This window comes from Drosophila guanche, unplaced genomic scaffold (genome assembly GCF_900245975.1).
Source record: "Drosophila guanche unplaced genomic scaffold, DGUA_6, whole genome shotgun sequence".
In the NCBI taxonomy this organism is placed as follows: Eukaryota; Metazoa; Arthropoda; class Insecta; order Diptera; family Drosophilidae; genus Drosophila; species Drosophila guanche.
In genome coordinates this window covers 10373307-10390726 of record NW_022995743.1, presented here as the reverse complement: position 1 = coordinate 10390726, position 17420 = coordinate 10373307, and the positions used below count along the sequence as shown (strand labels likewise).

At 49.6% G+C, this 17420-nt stretch overlaps 6 protein-coding genes across 8 annotated transcripts; 3 read left to right on the top strand and 3 right to left on the bottom strand.

Moving 5' to 3' along the window:
- The first annotated feature begins 9 nt into the window (after positions 1-9).
- LOC117579945 lies at positions 10-3292 on the top strand. The gene is made up of 4 exons (XM_034266109.1): positions 10-383; positions 1604-1902; positions 1979-2311; positions 2390-3292. Exons 1-4 carry the CDS (start codon positions 363-365, stop codon positions 3030-3032), a joined length of 1296 nt encoding a protein of 431 aa, XP_034122000.1. The 5' UTR covers positions 10-362; the 3' UTR covers positions 3033-3292.
- Positions 3293-3556: 264 nt separating this feature from the next.
- LOC117586628 (suppressor APC domain-containing protein 2) lies at positions 3557-5665 on the top strand. The gene is made up of 3 exons (XM_034276850.1): positions 3557-3863; positions 4341-5219; positions 5281-5665. The coding sequence occupies exons 2-3, from the start codon at positions 4347-4349 to the stop codon at positions 5596-5598; spliced, it is 1191 nt and encodes a 396-aa protein (XP_034132741.1). The 5' UTR covers positions 3557-3863; positions 4341-4346; the 3' UTR covers positions 5599-5665.
- Positions 5623-6190, bottom strand: LOC117586663 (coiled-coil-helix-coiled-coil-helix domain-containing protein 1). Its single transcript, XM_034276914.1, has 2 exons — positions 6100-6190; positions 5623-6039 (listed from the first exon to the last, which is right to left on the bottom strand). Exon 2 carries the CDS (start codon positions 6035-6037, stop codon positions 5675-5677), a length of 363 nt encoding a protein of 120 aa, XP_034132805.1. The 5' UTR covers positions 6038-6039; positions 6100-6190; the 3' UTR covers positions 5623-5674.
- A 31-nt stretch (positions 6191-6221) lies between these two features.
- On the top strand, positions 6222-8027 carry LOC117586636 (neuralized-like protein 2). The gene is made up of 3 exons (XM_034276864.1): positions 6222-6817; positions 6880-7182; positions 7252-8027. Exons 1-3 carry the CDS (start codon positions 6322-6324, stop codon positions 7365-7367), a joined length of 915 nt encoding a protein of 304 aa, XP_034132755.1. The 5' UTR covers positions 6222-6321; the 3' UTR covers positions 7368-8027.
- A 21-nt stretch (positions 8028-8048) lies between these two features.
- Positions 8049-9882, bottom strand: LOC117586682 (glutathione S-transferase 1). The gene is made up of 3 exons (XM_034276937.1): positions 9775-9882; positions 8785-8896; positions 8049-8718 (listed from the first exon to the last, which is right to left on the bottom strand). Exons 2-3 carry the CDS (start codon positions 8877-8879, stop codon positions 8142-8144), a joined length of 672 nt encoding a protein of 223 aa, XP_034132828.1. The 5' UTR covers positions 8880-8896; positions 9775-9882; the 3' UTR covers positions 8049-8141.
- A 49-nt stretch (positions 9883-9931) lies between these two features.
- Positions 9932-17144, bottom strand: LOC117586579 (epidermal growth factor receptor substrate 15-like 1). 3 transcript variants are annotated; one of them, XM_034276748.1, is made up of 12 exons: positions 16776-17144; positions 16451-16687; positions 15599-16359; positions 15216-15537; positions 15066-15155; positions 14747-14809; positions 14355-14552; positions 13820-14290; positions 13568-13756; positions 13427-13498; positions 11061-11622; positions 9932-11002 (listed from the first exon to the last, which is right to left on the bottom strand). In XM_034276748.1, exons 1-12 carry the CDS (start codon positions 16839-16841, stop codon positions 10290-10292), a joined length of 3744 nt encoding a protein of 1247 aa, XP_034132639.1. In that variant the 5' UTR covers positions 16842-17144; the 3' UTR covers positions 9932-10289. The 3 variants fall into 3 exon arrangements, with proteins under 3 accessions (XP_034132639.1, XP_034132647.1, XP_034132657.1); XM_034276756.1 differs by lacking the exon at positions 14747-14809; XM_034276766.1 differs by lacking the exons at positions 9932-11002; positions 11061-11622 and adding an exon at positions 11896-13038.
- Positions 17145-17420: the final 276 nt, after the last annotated feature.

Sequence of the window (17420 nt, the reverse complement as noted above, 5' to 3'; positions counted from 1 at the left end):
CTCTCTCTCGCTGTCTCTGTGGTGTTCTCTTGTATGCTAAATTCAAGGCAAAGCTTTCTTTCATTCCACTTTCTTGAGGCACGCTCTTGCTCGTTGACCGGGCCTGAAGAAGCAATAGCAGGCGGCAAAGCCAGAGGCCCACTGGTGGAGGTTCAACGTCTGCTGGCTGCCACACTCTTGGCTCAGTTTCAGTTCAGTTGTTGCACTTGACGCGTCTTGTTCTGTTCGCGCTGCGGATCAAAGAAAATCGAGAAAACCCAACCCCGACTCCCAAGGAGGCCAAAATTGAGACCGAGAACCCATTATTGTGTGCGTGTCGGAAAGAAGTTGATTGCCAGAAGACAAAGATTGTCGCATAGAGCATGGATTATCGTTTACTGTTGGTATGTGTCATTATGTGAAAGGGAGTGGGAATGGGAGCCCCGTAGCTGGTGCTAACTGTTTCTGTCCAAGCCTCAAGTTCGTTGGCCAAGTCATTTGTTTTGCAACACTTACGGTACTGCTGTATGGCTGGGAACCAATGGCCCCATGCGATTCTGGAGCATGCTAATGAATTAAACTAACTGTCGAGTGGTGTGTCAGGGAGTGGGGGTTTGGCTCCGTTCTGGTCGGTTCTGTCCCGTTCCGTTCCGTTGATGTGTGCTTGGGTGTCGGAGCAACTTTCCCGTTAGCCACGGCATACACACATTTAGAACACACACGCCACCCCAACGAGTTCTCTGGCTGGAGGAGCCTCCTCGGGAATTGTCGACCGAAATGCGGTCAATCTCAATCTCAAATCTGCAATTAGGCTACAAATATTTACCATGCAAATTCTTGCCTGTTGTTTTTTATCTGTCTGTATGTGTGTGTGTGTATTTGTTTGTGTTTCTTTTTTGGTAAGAAACGAGTTTTAGCCTCATTAGAATGTCCCACAGCAGAGGGAAACAAAAGAACTCAGTCTTTGACCCAATTTCCCTTTATACGGAATTCAAATTTGTGCCGTGAATCATGTCACGAAGTCAAGAGATGAACAGCCAGCCACAGTGTGGCTCTGTGGAGATACCTGTTAAAAGGGGTAGCGGGGGGCAGCTGTGGCAGTGACTGCGAAATTCCAAAGTGTCTCTAAGACTGCAGCCAGCCGCCCGCACCGCCACAAAAGAGATGTTACTTACCGACTTGACCTGAATCTCTTTGTTGAACTTTTGATTTCATTGAAGTGGCCAGAATTTCAGGGAAAGTTCCCCAGTCCACTGGCCCCCCTGGTCCCCGCCACTTAATGGTCAAGTGAGCAGCAGAAACGAGGCCCATCAAGATGCAAAGATCACAGCCTCAGTCGCAGCCATGGATCTCAGTTTCAGTTTGGGTTTCAGTTCATTTTACAGTGGTCGGGTTTGTTTATCTTCAAGCCCGCAACTTTCGCGCTTTCGCCAAACAACAAAAAAATATCTCAGATAGTGAGAGAGAAGGGGAGAGACAGAGAAAGAGAGAGAGAGAGCATTTCTTTCCGCACAATGCGGGACCATTCATGCTGACTTTGACTTCAACTCGAAAATTAATTTGATTTATTTGTCCCCCCCCTCGGTGACTGTCTTCACTCATTTTGTTTTTTTTTGTGTCTTAGAAAATTCTCAGCTTTCTGCTGCTGGCCCACTTGGGTCTCGGCCAGCCCCAGCAGTCGCCCGCAACGGATTACGGCGAGGAGCAGCCACCCGAGGGCTACTACGCCTTTGTCGAATCCCCGAATGCCGTGCCACCCAGGGTCCGGCCACCGCCGTACACCTTCGTGAATGCCGACTGCAAGGATGTGGCGGCGGGCAAGAAATCGGCCGTCTCCGTGCACAACATCTGCGGGGATCTGAACAAGGGACAGATACCCAAGAATCCACTCGGACAGAATGTGCTCGGCGAGCCCTATCCCTTGTAAGTCTTCCACCCGATCCTCAACAGTTGTGAGCAGCGTTCCTAAGGGACTTCCATTCCTTTCCCCCCCTCACAGCGAGCTCATACGCAATCAGACATTGAAGTTCTTGTCGAAGACTCTGCCCGTGCTGAAGGCTGACGATACCTTGCCCAAGGTCACCCAGATCATACGCGATGAGCCCGTGGAGCAGCTGGACAACAACAACATCGACAGGCCCTATCCTGGCTCTGGTTCCACCCGCGTTCGTCGCAGTCTGCCCGATGGCATAGAATCCAATGAGTACAGCTACTTCGATCCCGCTCTGGACGAGGAGAACGGACACCAGCAGCAGCAGCGGCAGCGAGAGCAGCAACAGAAAAGAGCCGCCGAAGAGCGTAAACCACGAAAATTCTGCGATGGCGGTGGCGTGTAAGTAGAGATGGAGGAATTTTTGAACATAATCTTCCACAGAGCCAATATCATTCATGACGAAACTTTCTCCCTTAGATTCTGCACTTTGTATCGGGCCATTCAGGGTGATGGTGGCAGTGCCGCCGCTGCCACGCCCACAGCAGAGCGACGGGAGGAGGTGGGACCCATACGGTACGAGGGTCCGCCCACACCCTGCCCCGCCAAGGTGGAGTATGCCACGCCAGTGTTCGCCAAGAATTACCAGGGCGCCTGGCGCTATGTGGTCCAGATACCCTACGAGGGCTACTTCACGCAGACGGTGGAGGTGACGCGCTGCATCCAGGCCAGGTGCCACTATCTCGATGGTGGCTGCCTCTCCTCGCCGCGCTGGGTTAGCCTGCTGGTGGCAGAGATCTTCTATCCCAATGCCGAGGACACGGTGCCCACCAGCTCGACGACCACACCGACGCCATCCGTGCAGGACTTCCAGGCCTATCAGCAGTACCTGCAGAAGCGTGCCGGCGTCGCCACTGCCTCCGATGGCACTTCCTCCACGGGCCCCAATGGCGCCGGAGCGGGTGCGGCGCCGCCGGATGCCCATTGCGATGGCCACGATGAGCTGGGCTGCTTCCAGGTGCGTCTCTACTACGACTGGTTCTTGATACCCGGCTCCTGCAAGTGCTGGCGTCCGGACTACTTTGCCAAATACGTGCGTCGGAAGTCGGTGGCCGATTTGTGAGAGCTGCAAGCGAGATCTTTGGATCCGTAGCCTAGCATTAAGTATACGCTTTAGCAGTTAAGCGTGTTGGATCGAGATGAAGTGCTCATTCTAGTGATCCCAGCGGAGGATTCACTGGGATTGCGCAGAGTTTGCAGTTCGTGGCAGATACCAGAGACACACAACTCCAACTTAGGCGATTAGCTCCCTCTTTGACTGATTAAGCCAGGCGCATTGAATTTCTACTAATAAATAAATATACAAATATATTTCTCCTAAAATGCTGGCCATCGCTCTGCTCCGCGCTCGCTCTTCGCTTCGTTTCGCTCCCGGGGATTTAGGCTAGGCCAAACCGCTTCCGATGCCAAAGTGTGTGTGTGTCGTCTCCTTGTGCTCTTCGTGAGTATCTTTGGGCTAGTGTGTGTGTGTGTGTGTGTGTGTGTGTGTGTGTGTGTTTGAAAGATCCACCGAAAAAAACACAAGCAACAGCAGAAACCAGTCCCGCCGCCAGTCAACCAGTTGCGCATGCGTGCCCGCCACAGTCTCGGGACCCATAGTCGTCGTCGAGTGTGCAGTCAACAGCACAACCAGTCGGTTGGGTTTGCTTTGGTTTGGTTTGGTTTGGTTTGGGTGTTTTGGCCGGGCGCTGGACCGAACTGAAGCGACGCTGAGCACTGGAAGTGCATTCAATTCATTACATACACATTGAAGGCAACGCCACCGCCGCCACTCGAGAATAGGTGCAAACTAATTTGCGCAAAAAGCCTTGACGAACGGCCTCAAAAGGCTGCCTGCCACAAAAAAAAGCGGACTCAGAATTGCTCCAAACATTTCCGCATAGCACTTGGCACGGTAAGTACTCAAAGTATTTGTTTTTGAATTGCATTTGCCAATGGGAATTTAACATCAAAAGTTGTAGCTCAAGGATCCAGCAAAATGAGTTCAAACTTGGGCCAAGACAAAGTTGAGAAGGATAAGTCCACCATTCAGCTTGCAGGACGATCGCTTCAGTGACATTTATGTGATTTTATAATTCAATATTTTGCATCTACCATCAGAAACATTGCTGTGCCTTCTGCAAGTGTGTTGAAATACAGTTTATGACGTGAGTCTTTCCTTGTGGCAGATGATGTGAGCCATGGGTTAGGCAATTCTTTTTGGTTTTCCCAGCATACATTCCATGACAGCTCCATCGCTGCTCCGTTGTTGACTGAATCATGAGAGATTCAAACGGGGGCCTCTCATGAATATTCAGTTATGCATTGAGTCCACTGCGTGGGACCATCTCTAATCCGCGCACACACTTTCCATTTTGGGTCTCTCTTGCAGGTGAAGATGTTGCGGCAGAACACCAGCACCAGCATGCTGGCCCTCAACACCAGCGACGCGCACAATGGGCAGTCCCTGGACATGGATGCGCTGCCCAAGCAGTTTGTGCTGTCCATGAAGAAGCTCTTCGACATACTGGACGATAAGCAGAGTGGCTATGTGAGGTATGTGGATATCGAAAAGGGTTGGCAGGACGACGGATCGAAGGGACTGCCGCGCGGTGTCCTCGACTCGCTGCGCCGTGTCACGCCCAGCTGTGGCCTGCTCTCCTTCGAGCGCTTCTGCGCCGGACTGAAGCTCTGCCTGCTGCGCAATCAGCAACAGATGAGCGAGACCAAGATTCGGCCGAGATCCCAGCCGCAAAGTCTGGGCGCAGAACTGGAGTACGGATCGCCAGCACCGCCGCCTAAGCCACCGCGTCAGTCAGCAACAGTGACCACATCTCCGCCGGCTTCTTTGGGCAAGGCAGACATTCGCCATGCCCTGCAGAACTGGCAGCTGAATCTGATGCACAGCGAGCGGGATGCGAGTGCGAATGCAGTCAAGCAGAAGTCGCTGACGCTGAAAACAGCCCGCGAGCAATTCGAGCATCGCGGGTCCGCGGATGGTGGCTCATCATCCACCTCGGCCTCGGCCACTGACTGGAGCCTGGCCCTGCCACCGAAGAAGTCGAGCAGCAAGCGACGCGAGTCGCGCAGGCACACGCTGCAGAACGGCATCGACTACAACATGCTGAAGCGACTCAAGCACCTGGAGGAGCAGCGGGAGCTGCTGCTGTTCGGCCTGGACGGGGTGGAGAAGGCGCGGGACTGGTACATGCAGCAGGTACTCAACGTGCAGGAGCAGATCAAGTATTTCGGGCGACTCGGAACCAGATTCGTGAGTATAATAAGGTCGCTTGGTCGCTTCCAAGTTTAATTATCCACTCCATCCACCGCAGGATCAATGGTCGGAGCTGCAGCAGGAGCGTCTTAACTTCCAGCGTGCACGCGTTCTGGAGGCTAACCGCAGTCTGGCCATTCTGGCCGACACATGGGAGCATGGCGGATATCCGCTGCACATCAATCTGGCCATGCCGTCCAAGCTCTCCGATTTGCTGGAACGTGGCAGTCTTTACGAGCAGCATCAGCAGCAGCAGCATCCGCACCAGCTCCAGCAGTTCCACAATATGCGTGCCATTTCAAATTTCGTCCTCAGCCAGCCCTCCCCCGAGAGCCAGTCCTCCGCAGGTCTGGGCGACGCCGATGTGGTCTACTAGGGTACTAGGGAAGAGGTCTTGGACTACTTTGTAAATAGTTTGTGTATTATTAAATGGCTCAACAGTCTGTTCTAGTCTAGAGGGGATTGGGGAAGCGACGCATATACTTGTTCAGCTGCTTGTAGTTGAGGTTGTTGCCCGGCTGAACGACGCCTTGGTTGATGGTCTTCTTGGCCTCGAACTTGCGGTCCATGTAGCACTTGAAGCAGTTCTGAAACTTCTGGATCTCCTTGTCGCAGTACTTCTCCACAAACTCGTTGTCCTTCATGCAGGCGAAGAGCACGCCCATCTCCTGCAGACATGCCACATCCGAGCCGGAATCCGCCTTGCCGCTCACCGTGTTCTTCAGGCGCAGCGGCAGAATCTCTTGGAATGGCACATCCTTCTCGTTCTGCGGCTTTCTGCCACGTGCGGCATAGAGGGCCCCGGGTACGCGCATTTCTACGGAAAACACCACACAATCAGTTCTTGCCTTTTTAGTCAAATAAATACAATTCTTACCAATAATAAGCGTTTTCTTCGCTTTCAATTCAGTCAGCTGTGCCGGTTACGTCAAACACGTGTATTTGCGCTTTACAACACTCTCATAATTCAGGTAAACGAGGCTACACAACACTGCAACAATAAATAAAATATAAAATAAAACAATAAATAAAAGCAAGGAAAGGAAGGCCAAGAGACAGAGGCCATCACTGGACCGCCACTTATTAACGACCACGCGTCATGGAAGCCGCCCAGAATTCCGGACAGGCGGCACAGCAGCTCGTTGGGCCAGCAGACGCGGTGCGTGAGGAGGAGACGCACCAGCCGCACCAACATCCGCTGTCGAACGGTGTGGGCAGTCTGAAGCGCCAGATCAGCCGTTTCCATCCATATCATGGATCAAACATCCAGCTGGATGACGATTCCACTGTCGCCTATCGCAGGGCGAGCTTCGCCGATGCATTGGCCTTCTCGGAGCGTCCTCTGGCGCCGGGCGACATATTCCTAGTGGAGATTGAGCAGATCGAGCGCGGATGGTCCGGCCACATGCGCCTGGGCCTCACCGAGCTGGCTCCCAATGTGATCGAGGCAAGCGCCGAGGGCCTTCCACACTTTGCCCTGCCAGACCTGGCCAATATGGGCAACAGCTGGATATACCCGATATCCAAGTTCGATATGAATCAGCGGCAGGAGCCCGTCGACATCATCGAGCCGGACACCTATAGTCAGTCACACCGTGAGTAGACCACGTAGCCATCTAGCAGTGAAGTTTTTTTGGTAACGCTCCTGCTCCTCTAGGAAACCTTCTGGGCGATGCCCCACATATAAGGACGCCGCGTGGCCTGCTGCCAAAGAGACTGCTGCGTCCGGCCATGGGCAAGGGAAACTCTGACATTCTTCTCACCGACAGAGGCTCGCGCATCGGCATTATTTACGTGCCCTCAAGCAACAGCCCGTCCAGAGGCGAGCTTCATTTCATCATTAATGGCGTGTCCCGTGGACCCGTCGCCAGAGAAATTCCTTTAAATATGGCCCCCCTGTTTGTTGTTATCGATGTGTACGGCACAACCAAGCAGATTCGCATTATCCAGCTCGAGGGCAGTAAGTGCAGTCAATCAAGTCGATGTTTTTGACGTATTTTTGTAACCATCTACCCCTTCGATTCCACAGTTCTTTCCCTGCAAAGCGCCTGTCGCAATGTCATCCTGGAGAACGTTCCAGAGAATGCGATTGGCCACCTGCCACTGCCGGAAAGCATCAAAAGATTCCTGCTGCGTCGAGACTAGGGTCACACATATATTATATAAATGGCTCTATGTAATAGAGTTCCGTGTGAATGTAGAGAGAGAGAGAGAGTGTGTGTGAGACAGTGTGTATGCATGAGCGTGGATCGTGATAGTCTGTTTACCCATATTTTTATAAGCATGTAACACAAGTACCAGCATCAGTAGCAGCCACAACTGAAGTGCCCGTACGTTGACTCTTGATTCCAGACACCAGGCGTCGAGGGCCGCATCTAATGGATTGGATTGGTGACGATGCACTCCGGTAACTTCCGTTAGCCACGACTTCCCAGTTGAGCACTATACAATACCATTCCCCTGGTCACCCTCCTTTCGCTGTGGCGGGCGTATAATTGTAAAATGTTCTAGTTATAGTTTTGATCGGTCTGGTTTCGTTAATTAATTTTTTTTGAGAAAACTATGTTTGAGAACATAACCAATCGTTATCCAACTCAATAGGAGAGGATGCCATGCCCCTATCTGGGAGGACATTTACGATTATCTACCAGCTGCAGAGCACCAGACCGGACCCAACACACCGCCCTGCCTTTTAGCGTTTCGGTTCCGATCCATTCAAGACTGTTTCCGTTTGCTTTACTCCTAAGTGATTGTTGCTAAATGTAAGTTATGAGTGTAATAAAATAACGAACGAAGTTGCTGTAATCCGTCGAATTCCATATTCCTCTAGGGGATGCAACACTAAAGCCGTTTATTCAAGCAAAGATAATTGTATGTATGTAAAGATATAGAATATTAGATAGGCAGACTCTAGAGGGCCTACTTGCCGCGATTCTCGGCCAACTTGGCTTTAAAAATGACCTTCAGCTCGTCGGCTCCATCTCCGTTCACCTCCTGGTAATAGGGCAGCTCAGCCACACGCTTCAGCCAGGCTTGGACCTTGGGGAACTTGAATTCATCAATTGGAGCAGCATCGTTTACCGAAGTGACTGTGGCCACGGCACAGAAGTCGGCAATGGTCAGATCACTGCCGCACAAGTAGGGCTGATCCTTCAGAAAGCCCTCCAGAATATCGTAGCACTTCTGGATGTACGCAATCTTGTCAATGGAACAGTCCGTCGAGCCGTAGTATAGGATGGGCTCATACAAGAAACGAAGGCGTGCGAACAAATGACCCGAGTCCAGATGCAGACGCGCATCGACATTGGCGCGCTGCACTAAGTCCTTGGGGTAGAGCTGCTGGTGCTCCTTTCCGTATTTCTCCACCAGATAGGCACAAATGGCGTGCGAGTCGATTATCGTTGCATCCCCATCGATCAGGGTGGGGATGGTGTGCTGGGGGTTCAATTTAATGAATTCTGGCGTCAAATGTTCACCTTTTAGCAGGTTAATTGGCCTGGACGTGTGGAAAATCTTCGGTTAATTGGTTTATATATGGGAAACTATAGCTGTGGGAACTTACCGCAGTTCAAGATCAAGGCCGATCGCCTTGGCCGTGAGCAGAACGGCGCGAGAGGGAGGACTCAGCGTGGCATAGTAGAGGGCTGGCTTCGACATGGTTGTTCTGTGAATATCTGTCGGGAAATTAGTTGGACGAACTCTAGAAGCCACCCACCCACGAGCTTAACTTCATTAAACAGAGTGAACACACTCTTACCCCACGGGAATATCAGATAACCTCTAAGCTATAAACAAAGATGTACACACACACATACATATGTTTAAATATATATGTATATATATGAAGATAAGTCACTATCAGAGGGCACTCAACATAGAAACGAGCACCTGTAGGAATTTTACTGGCAGCCCCGTCAGCGCTTGTCTCCACACATAAGCATGTATGAGTAACCACCCAAACTATCCCTGGGATAGGGAAATTAAATTTACGAAACAAATGTAATTAGCGGTCCAAGCACACACACACACACACATTCACACTGTAAAAAGTATATGTAGATGTTGGAAAAGCACAGATCGTGCCTTTTTTGTGTGTTTCTCTTGCTGGCTCACTCTCTCTCGCAGCGTACATATATATGTTTGTTTGCCGGCAGACTGCAATACCCTTGAAGAAGATATTCATCCTCGCCAGGTGTTTGAAACGCTTGCAACATTCCGATCCTAAGAGGCATTAATTTACAATTTGTTGATGCAATAACGTAGTTTTACAGTCCTGTCGCAATGGAACGTTGCACAGAACCTTCTTATTCACTCAATATTTGTATAGCGCGCAGTGATATTGTATCTGTCAGGGTATCAAATGGTCGCCACCCCAAAGCATGCCTCCCCCTCTTATTTTATAGTGCTAATGCAGCAGAAGTGAGTGTGTGTGAGTTGGGGGGACGGACTCTACGCTGTTAGCGTTTGATTACTCCCATCCCCTCCCCTTTAGAGATTATTATTTCACATTTGTTTAAGCGCACAGCACAGCACAACACAGCGAAACACTCACACAATTTTCTATGACCGCTCGCTGCAAACTCGGAAAAGTAAATGTGGGAATGGAAGAGAGAACCTGGAGCAGCAGCGTAACGAAACGAAACGAAACGCAACGCAACGCAAAAGGCAAACCGCAGATTGAACGCGGCTACGGACACAGCTGTTTATCGTGCTGTTTCATTTGTTATAGACTTTAATTCATAAACTTTTGGTACAGGTTAAATCGCATTATGTTTAGGGTCTACGAGTATATGATTACCGGTAATTTAATAATTGTATGTAGCGTATATATGAACGTACTTAAAGAGCTTATACATAGATATGCAGTAATACCAACGTTTTTCATCCGCACACGGCAGACACAGACGCGCAATTCCTTGAGCCCAGAAGAGGAACAGGAAAAGGCTCGAAGCCTGAATCAAGAGACTATAAGTTAGAGTAATAAAATGGTGTCGTATAGAACATTATATGCACTTAATTGGAGATTTCTTATTGATCGATCACACACTTCTGTTTCGTTTTGCACCCTCAATTGTCGAGCATGCTGCGCTTGAGCGCCTCCTCCAGGTCAGCGTCAAAGCTCTCCGGCTTTGAGTAGTCCGCCGCGTATCTATCCTTAGTTTGATCTTTTTTGGCCCCGGCATTGTGCGTGCCCTCCGGGAAGCCCTTGCCAAAGTCGCTCGAGAAGTTGTGGACATCAAAGGCTTCAAATTTGGCAAAGTTGTTGTCAAGTTGAGTGGAGTTGGCCGGCTTGCTGCCTCCAAAGCTGTCCTCGAAGTTGTCGTTGAAGGCGTCGCTGCTAACGGCAAAGGCATCGAACGTCGCCGTCCTGCTCGCATTGATTTGTTGGCTGCCTAAAGCTTTTGTGGCCGTTATCGGCGATGAGCCGGTGGCTGTGATTGAGTTTTCGTTAGGCTTAAAGTTATCATTAAATGCATCGAAGAAGGAATCGTTGAGTTTCTTGGTCATCGTCGTCGTAGGGGTTGTGGTTGTAGCTCCAACTGATCCCGATCCGAAGTCATCAAAGTCTGCAAACGCATCCAGCGCCGTCTGGGACTTTGTGTCTTTCTGTGAGGCATTCGAGTGGTGCGAGGATGGGGCCGGACTCGCATTCAGATTGAATGCATCGAACTGCTGCATTATATCGTTGTTCAGTGGCGTTACAGCTCTCGGTTTGGTGCTGTTGTTGTTCATGTTTTTTACGTTGTTCAGGGTCTTCACAGCGGCGGTTCCCATCTCATCTGAAATATGGAAATGCTATCAAGATGAGATTCTGACAAACGCACTATGCATACGCACCCTCTGAGCTAAAGTCCTCGGCAAAGTTCTTTTTGTGGGCCTCTCCCTTAGAGCCAACCTCCTGATCCTCCTCCTCGTCATCGGCAAAGGGGTCTTTGATGCTGAACGGGTCTTCATAGCGGTAGTCCTTGAACGGATCATCTTTGAAGTCTGTGGGCCCCGTGATGAGGCCTGGCGTTGGTGTCTTCGCATTGACGTTTGCTTTGCCGCCGCCAAAGGCATCAAAGAGACTCGCTTCCTGGCCCAGGCTTATAGGGTTTCCCACTCCCGTTGGGGCTTGCGCCTGGAGCGGTGTGTTGGAACGCGGCAAGTGTTGGTTATTTAAGGTGGTGGACAGGGTGGAGGTGGTGCTGGTGAGGGCGGGAATTTTGGGCGCTGTCGTCAAGGATGACGATGTCGCTGGCAGTAGGGGGTGCAGAGGTGTGCTGGCGACCTTGGAGCCTGGTGCCGCATCATCGAACAGGGAGAAGCTGTCTAGCAGCGAGGCATTGATCGCTGGAATAGGGGTGGCCGTGCCCATTGGCGTGGGCGTGGCTGCGGGCGTGCTTGGAATGTCCTGGTGCTGTTCGGATGTGTGCGGGAAGGTTTTACGAGTGCGTGGGTGAGGAGGAAAAATCAAAAAAATTAAAAGTAAATCAAATTGTAATCAAATCCAATCGAGTCGAACTTATAGGCAAAAAGAATAAAAAAGTCAAACGAAAGCTTTAAAGCACACATCGCAAAGGTGGGGGCTTAGGAGGAGGAGGAGGAGGAACACGACCATTAGCATTACCATTACCAGAACCCAGGGAAAGCATTCCTCTCCTGCTCCCCATATAACTCTCTCTCTGACGTACGTGGAATGATGTCGAACATAGATATTTCTCTTTATTAATAATGCAAAACGTTTTCTCTGTTACATTTTGGGTATCGGTTAGGTTGCGGGCTCCCTTTATATGCGTGTATATGGATATATTTATATTATATGTACGGACCCATGTGATGCACAGAAAAATCAATGCATGGGAAGCTTGTGGGAGCAAGTGTGTGTGTGTGTTATGTGGGTTTTATTATAATCAAAATCTGACAATTATATAGCTGGATACTTGGAGGCTAAGCTATACCCCTTAGATTCCTATATTTTATGTTTTAATTCTCATCTGATGCAGTTTCATTAAATAGTAGTGGGGACGCTCAGGCCAACTCCCCCATAAAATTCAAAATATTCTGCGGCAGTTACATTCATAATCCATAATATGTGTATGTGTACGATTTCAAATGTTGTATTATCGTTAGTATTATCGCGTATGCAGAAACAACAAACAACTTGCATTTAAATTCCCTTTAGAGAGATCCTTCTCTTGACTAGCAAATGAACAAACCATCCAAGAATGTATGACTAGTTAAGATCCTCCAGTTGAGATCATTGATATTTAAACAATTCGAGGGAAGTCTCCATAACATAATCGTAATATTAAGTTAAATACAATATATTGCACAACATTTCGGAATCGAACTTTGAATCGAGCTACGTTTATCCATCCGTTTCCTCCCATCTTTCTATCCATATATATCGTTTAGTTTTCTTTTCTTTTGGTTTTTGACTACATTTATAACACGACGAGATGTAACGCTTGGAATTTGTTTGAGTTTTTGAATTGATTTAGTACATTTAGCTAATTGGAGGCATGATTGATAAGTCTGTATGGGCAGGGCTCTGTCTCTCCTCTGCCGTGCACGTACCATGACTAACACGAGACGAGTGTGTTTAGGTTTGGTGTCGTGTAATTTAATATGTGTTGTGGTTCGCCATAAACTTTTCTTTGTACGCTTCAAATCGATTTGCAATGCTGCTAGAGGAGGAGGCTCTCCCATTAACTGACTGTTTGTGTGTGTGTTTTTGTGTTAGTACTGATATTATGTATATTATATACGAGTATATATATGTATATGTATATATATATGCATTATAGAAATGTGATTATTCTTAATATGTTCACTGGAAGTAAAAAATTGCAAGAGATGAGAGAGAGAGAGAGAGAGAGAGAGAGACCAGATGGTTAGTTTTCATACGAGCCAAAAGCCATTGACTACTGGGCGGGGATAGAGTTTCGTTCACGGGTTGTACGAGGTGGAGTGGCAATAAACAACAACTCAAGTGTACTGTTAACAAAGTAAAACCAATATAAATAACTCAAAGTTCTACTTTTGTGAGTACGTGCTTCAAGAAATAATATGTTTATTTCTAAACTACAAAAAATAACTTAAGAATTGTTAGTAAATAAACGTAATTGGAAACCAAACTTGAATTAGCACAGCTACAGGTGCGGGTGAACGGTGGGCATGCATTACCACCGATCCCAGCGTACACTGAATTGGGTACCAACCTTATTGTCAAAGTCTTCAAAGTCAGCGAAGCCTCCTCCCCCGCCGCCTCCGCCTCCGAAACCACTCGTTGGCTGTGGGAAAAGGAGTAATCAAATGTTTAAATAATAATCTTCTCAGCAACTCCTATGTTACTGTCTCACCTGTGGTCCTCTTGGTGGGGCTGGTCTGGGTGGCGGCACCTTGGATTTCTTTGGGGGCAGTGCTGGACTAGGTGACTCCGGTCGTGGTGGTGGGCCTGATCTCTGTGCGTTGGGACTGAGCACCTGACCCTGGCCGGTGGGCGCGTGCAGAGCGGCAAACGGATCGCTTCCAAAGTCGTCCTTCCCAGGCTGCAATGCATGATCGGTGGGTGAGTCGTCGGGCTTCCCTCTAAACCCAATGCCCGGCCTTACCTCCGGTGTGATGGCGCTGCTTTTGCCGCCTCCAAATGCGTCCGCACCAAAGGGATCGCGTTGCGTTTGGCCAAAACCAGCTGATGAACCTGTCTGGCCAAAGCCTGTTCCACTCTGGCCAAACGCATCGAAGCCGCTGTCAAAGCCGGAGCTCATCGTGAAGCTGTCATCGAAGCCGGCATTGATGGCTGGCTTGCTGACCTGGCCGCTAAAGGGATCGTTGCCGAAGCCGTTGGTCGACTGGTTGGCCCGATTGGCTGCTCCGCTGTTGTTCTCGTCGAAGGGGTCGTCCTTGGGCATTTCGATCTCCTTGTTGAGTGTCTTGCGAGCGTCATCGAATTCCGGTTCTATTTTCAGCTGGTACTCGGAAACGAGCTCCGCGTTCTGGGTCTCCATGGCGGCGCGACAGATGAGCAGCGCATCGGTCATCTGGCGCTGCGTCTCCATCAATTGAGTGACCATTGAACGCACCTTTCCAAGAGGGGAGCATGAGCATGAGCGCCAAAGGTATGTCAAAGGAATGTAAACCACTTACCGAGCTAATTTGGAGCTGCGTGTTCTGCAGATGCTTGGTCAGCTTAGATAGTTCGCGATTGTTGTCATCGTACTCCTTCTGCAGAGACGTCTCCTCATCCTTGAGCTTCTGCAGTTCGGAGCGTTTGGCATTCAGTTCGCCCTCCTGTTCGTTGATGGTCTCCTCCTGCTTCTGGCACTGGTCCCGTATCTTGTTCACCTACAAAAACACATTTGCAAATGCGATTCCGATAAGTGTTAGATGCTTCTCTGACATATCCAAAGTGTGCACAACATTTAGGCCAATAAATATGCAAATATATACACACTCATGTACATACTGTGTACAATAAACATGAACAAAACAAAAACAAACATACAAAAACCATAAAGAAGTGAGGAACTGAAACAAACCTGGCTGCTGGTGGCGGATATGTCAAGACTTACGCTGGCCAACACGGCCGTAATTTGGTTAACCTTATGAAATCGGAACAAGTTGTGTGAATAAGTTTTAAAGTGCAATCACCGATTTAGTAGGGGTTTCGTTTTGCATTTAGCCAATTTGTTAACAGAATGTGGAAGTGTGGAGGTTGTAGTTTGGAGTTTGGAGTGTGGAGTAACCATGACAAAGAAAGGGAAATCAGAGTTCAAATTGAAATTAAAATGTTAAACCCAAAAGAGCAAGCAAAGTGAAGCAGCGGCCTTATGGCGTAGATGCATGCAAATTAAATACTTGAGCCTGCAGATCGTCCAGACGCTTCTGTGCCTCTCCACGCTGATTCTCCAGCTGCTTCAGTGTAGCCGTCAATGTGTCCAGTTCGCTCTGTAAATGCATTTGGGATTAGTCTCAGTCGTTGTGTCGAATCTTCAGCATTTCACTGACCTGTAGACTGCGCACTTCACCGTTCTTGATGCGCACATCAGCCTCCTTTTGGGCAATCTCCGTCTCTAGCACACGCCTTTCGCGCGCCAGCTCCTCGATCTCCTTGGATATCATCTCCAGCTCGGGGTTGGAGTACGTTGGCTTCGTCTCCTGCAGCTGCATATCCACGCCCGACACTGTCGAGCGCATTGATGGCGGCACCATGTTGGCGGTCAGTACATGCGGCGGATCCACGCCGCGCTGCTTCCGCTCGACGAACCACATGGCCAGGGCGAACTGCTCCACAGTCAACTTGCCCGACTGATTAGTGTCGCACAGAGCCCTGAAAGTGATCGTTTGAGTATACGGTTTCCTCGAATATGGTTTATAGCTGCAATCCTCACCAGATATCGGCCAGACTGCGTTGTGGTATACCCGACTTTATGAAAATGTCCTTCACCTCGAGGCCAGAGACCAGGCCGTCCTTGTCGAGGTCCGACTGACGGAATATCTCCTCAAAGCGGTTCAGCTCAGAGGCAGTCACCACCCAGTCCGCACTGGCCGTCACTGGGGCGCCGATCGGTATCAGCGGATCGGTCTGGATCAGAGGCTGGGAACTGACCGCGCCCACGGGCGGAATGCGGGTCATGGGCGGCACGGCCACGGGCATCGGAATAGCCGCCGGCGGAGCAATGTCCTTGGGAAAGTTGGCGACGAAGCCACTATCGCCGAATCCCTCACCGCTGGGGGCACGCGGCATGGCAGCACCAGCTGGTGGCGGCGGCATGGCAGGTTTGGGTGGCGGACCAGCGCCTCCGGCCTTCCGCAGCTCAGGTGGGAGGACACTGGGCACAGTGCGCTTCTGGAGCGTCTGGTAGACGAGATGCATGGCCACAATGAACTCGTGCTTGTCCAAGTTGCCGTCCTTGTCCTGATCGGCCAGGTCCCAGATGGTGCCGAGGATGTTCATCGGCAGCTTGGACTCCATGAGCACGCCTTTCACCTTGTCACCGGGCAGCATGCCGTCTTGGGGGCGGAGCGACTGGAATAGCTGCTCGTACTTGAGCCGATCGATGACACTGATTGACCAGTCGCCGGTGGCCGCCCCTCCGCTCGCAACGGGACCTGTTTGAATGCGAGCGGGCACCATTTTTGGTAGTTCACCCTGGGGGTAAGTAATGAAATTTCGTGTGACACACATAAGTTCGTGGCTGGCTATTGTGTAACTGGTGCAATCTCTATGCCGATTATCTTACCACTTTTGGTGGGTTGACAGTGTCCACATAAATGTTGTTCATGTTGGCCACCTGCCCCGCCTGGGAGAGGGAGACTAGCTTCAGAGCCACGAAGAAACCGGGCTTGTCCAGGAAACCCTTCCCATTTGGATCGGACAGATCCCAAATGCGACTGAGCACCACATCGCTGAGGCCCGACCTCTTCAGAAACTTGGCCGCCGTCATGGCCTCAATCGCCCCAGTGCCTTTTGGGTCGATCTGCAAAAATCAATAGGGGGTTGCAAGAAAACCGAAACGAGCCCAAGCGACATTCCCGCTTCGTGACGCCACGCCTGAGCGTCCTTACCTGTTTGTAGTAAGCCTCGTAGATGCCGATGTGCTTGCTGCACACCTTGGCAAAATCCAAATTCATTTTGACCAAATTTTCTCACTGTTATTCACGAGTTAAGCTGCAGAACGAGCACGAGAACGCGTAAGCGTAAGTCTGTTATCACAAAATCGATTTTTCTCCTATTGACGAGGGCGGAACGGAAACGAACTCCTGAAGAACGAGTGTGCAAACGCTTATATTTCGCCGACCACGGGTTGCATCCACGAGGGCAGTTGCTCTAGCCACCTACAATATTGCTGCGCGCATTTCGGTCTTGCATTTAACATTTAATTGCAATTGAAAATCGAATACAATACACTTCTGAATTTAGTTTTTTTTTTTATTTATAAAATATACCGCCCGACCCTAAATATACCGAAATATGCCTTCTCATTTGTAGAATATACCGAGAAATAAAATAAACTTAACCCACTTAAACACCATATATTTAAACAAGTGAACACCCTGAGATAAAACGCGGAAAATAATACTGTTTGTAAATGAACATAACGAAAAATGTTCATTGCTAAACAATACTACTAACAATGACCATGATTTATTTTTCCTGAACTGTGCTAAAATGGTTCAAGGGTTATAATGTTCGCGCGTAAATTAGAATAC

What these genes read in the sequence shown, in the direction of transcription:
- LOC117579945 (XM_034266109.1), top strand. Translation starts at nt 363, where the DNA reads ATGGATTATCGTTTACTGTTG. An exon ending in CTCGGCGAGCCCTATCCCTT is followed by an intron (nt 1,903 to 1,978) that starts GTAAGTCTTCCA and finishes CCCCCCTCACAG; the next exon opens with CGAGCTCATACGCAATCAGA. An exon ending in TTCTGCGATGGCGGTGGCGT is followed by an intron (nt 2,312 to 2,389) that starts GTAAGTAGAGAT and finishes TTTCTCCCTTAG; the next exon opens with ATTCTGCACTTTGTATCGGG.
- LOC117586628 (XM_034276850.1), top strand. Translation starts at nt 4,347, where the DNA reads ATGTTGCGGCAGAACACCAGCACCAGCATGCTGGCCCTCAACACCAGC. An exon ending in GGCGACTCGGAACCAGATTC is followed by an intron (nt 5,220 to 5,280) that starts GTGAGTATAATA and finishes CATCCACCGCAG; the next exon opens with GATCAATGGTCGGAGCTGCA.
- LOC117586663 (XM_034276914.1), bottom strand. Translation starts at nt 6,037, where the DNA reads ATGCGCGTACCCGGGGCCCTCTATGCCGCACGTGGCAGAAAGCCGCAG.
- LOC117586636 (XM_034276864.1), top strand. Translation starts at nt 6,322, where the DNA reads ATGGAAGCCGCCCAGAATTCCGGACAGGCGGCACAGCAGCTCGTTGGG. An exon ending in CACCTATAGTCAGTCACACC is followed by an intron (nt 6,818 to 6,879) that starts GTGAGTAGACCA and finishes CTGCTCCTCTAG; the next exon opens with GAAACCTTCTGGGCGATGCC. An exon ending in CATTATCCAGCTCGAGGGCA is followed by an intron (nt 7,183 to 7,251) that starts GTAAGTGCAGTC and finishes TCGATTCCACAG; the next exon opens with TTCTTTCCCTGCAAAGCGCC.
- LOC117586682 (XM_034276937.1), bottom strand. Translation starts at nt 8,879, where the DNA reads ATGTCGAAGCCAGCCCTCTACTATGCCACGCTGAGTCCTCCCTCTCGC. An exon ending in GGCCTTGATCTTGAACTGCG is followed by an intron (nt 8,719 to 8,784) that starts GTAAGTTCCCAC and finishes CCACACGTCCAG; the next exon opens with GCCAATTAACCTGCTAAAAG.
- LOC117586579 (XM_034276748.1), bottom strand. Translation starts at nt 16,841, where the DNA reads ATGAATTTGGATTTTGCCAAGGTGTGCAGCAAGCACATCGGCATCTAC. An exon ending in CGCAGTCTGGCCGATATCTG is followed by an intron (nt 15,538 to 15,598) that starts GTGAGGATTGCA and finishes GATCACTTTCAG; the next exon opens with GGCTCTGTGCGACACTAATC. An exon ending in TATCCGCCACCAGCAGCCAG is followed by an intron (nt 14,553 to 14,746) that starts GTTTGTTTCAGT and finishes GTGTTTTTGTAG; the next exon opens with GTGAACAAGATACGGGACCA.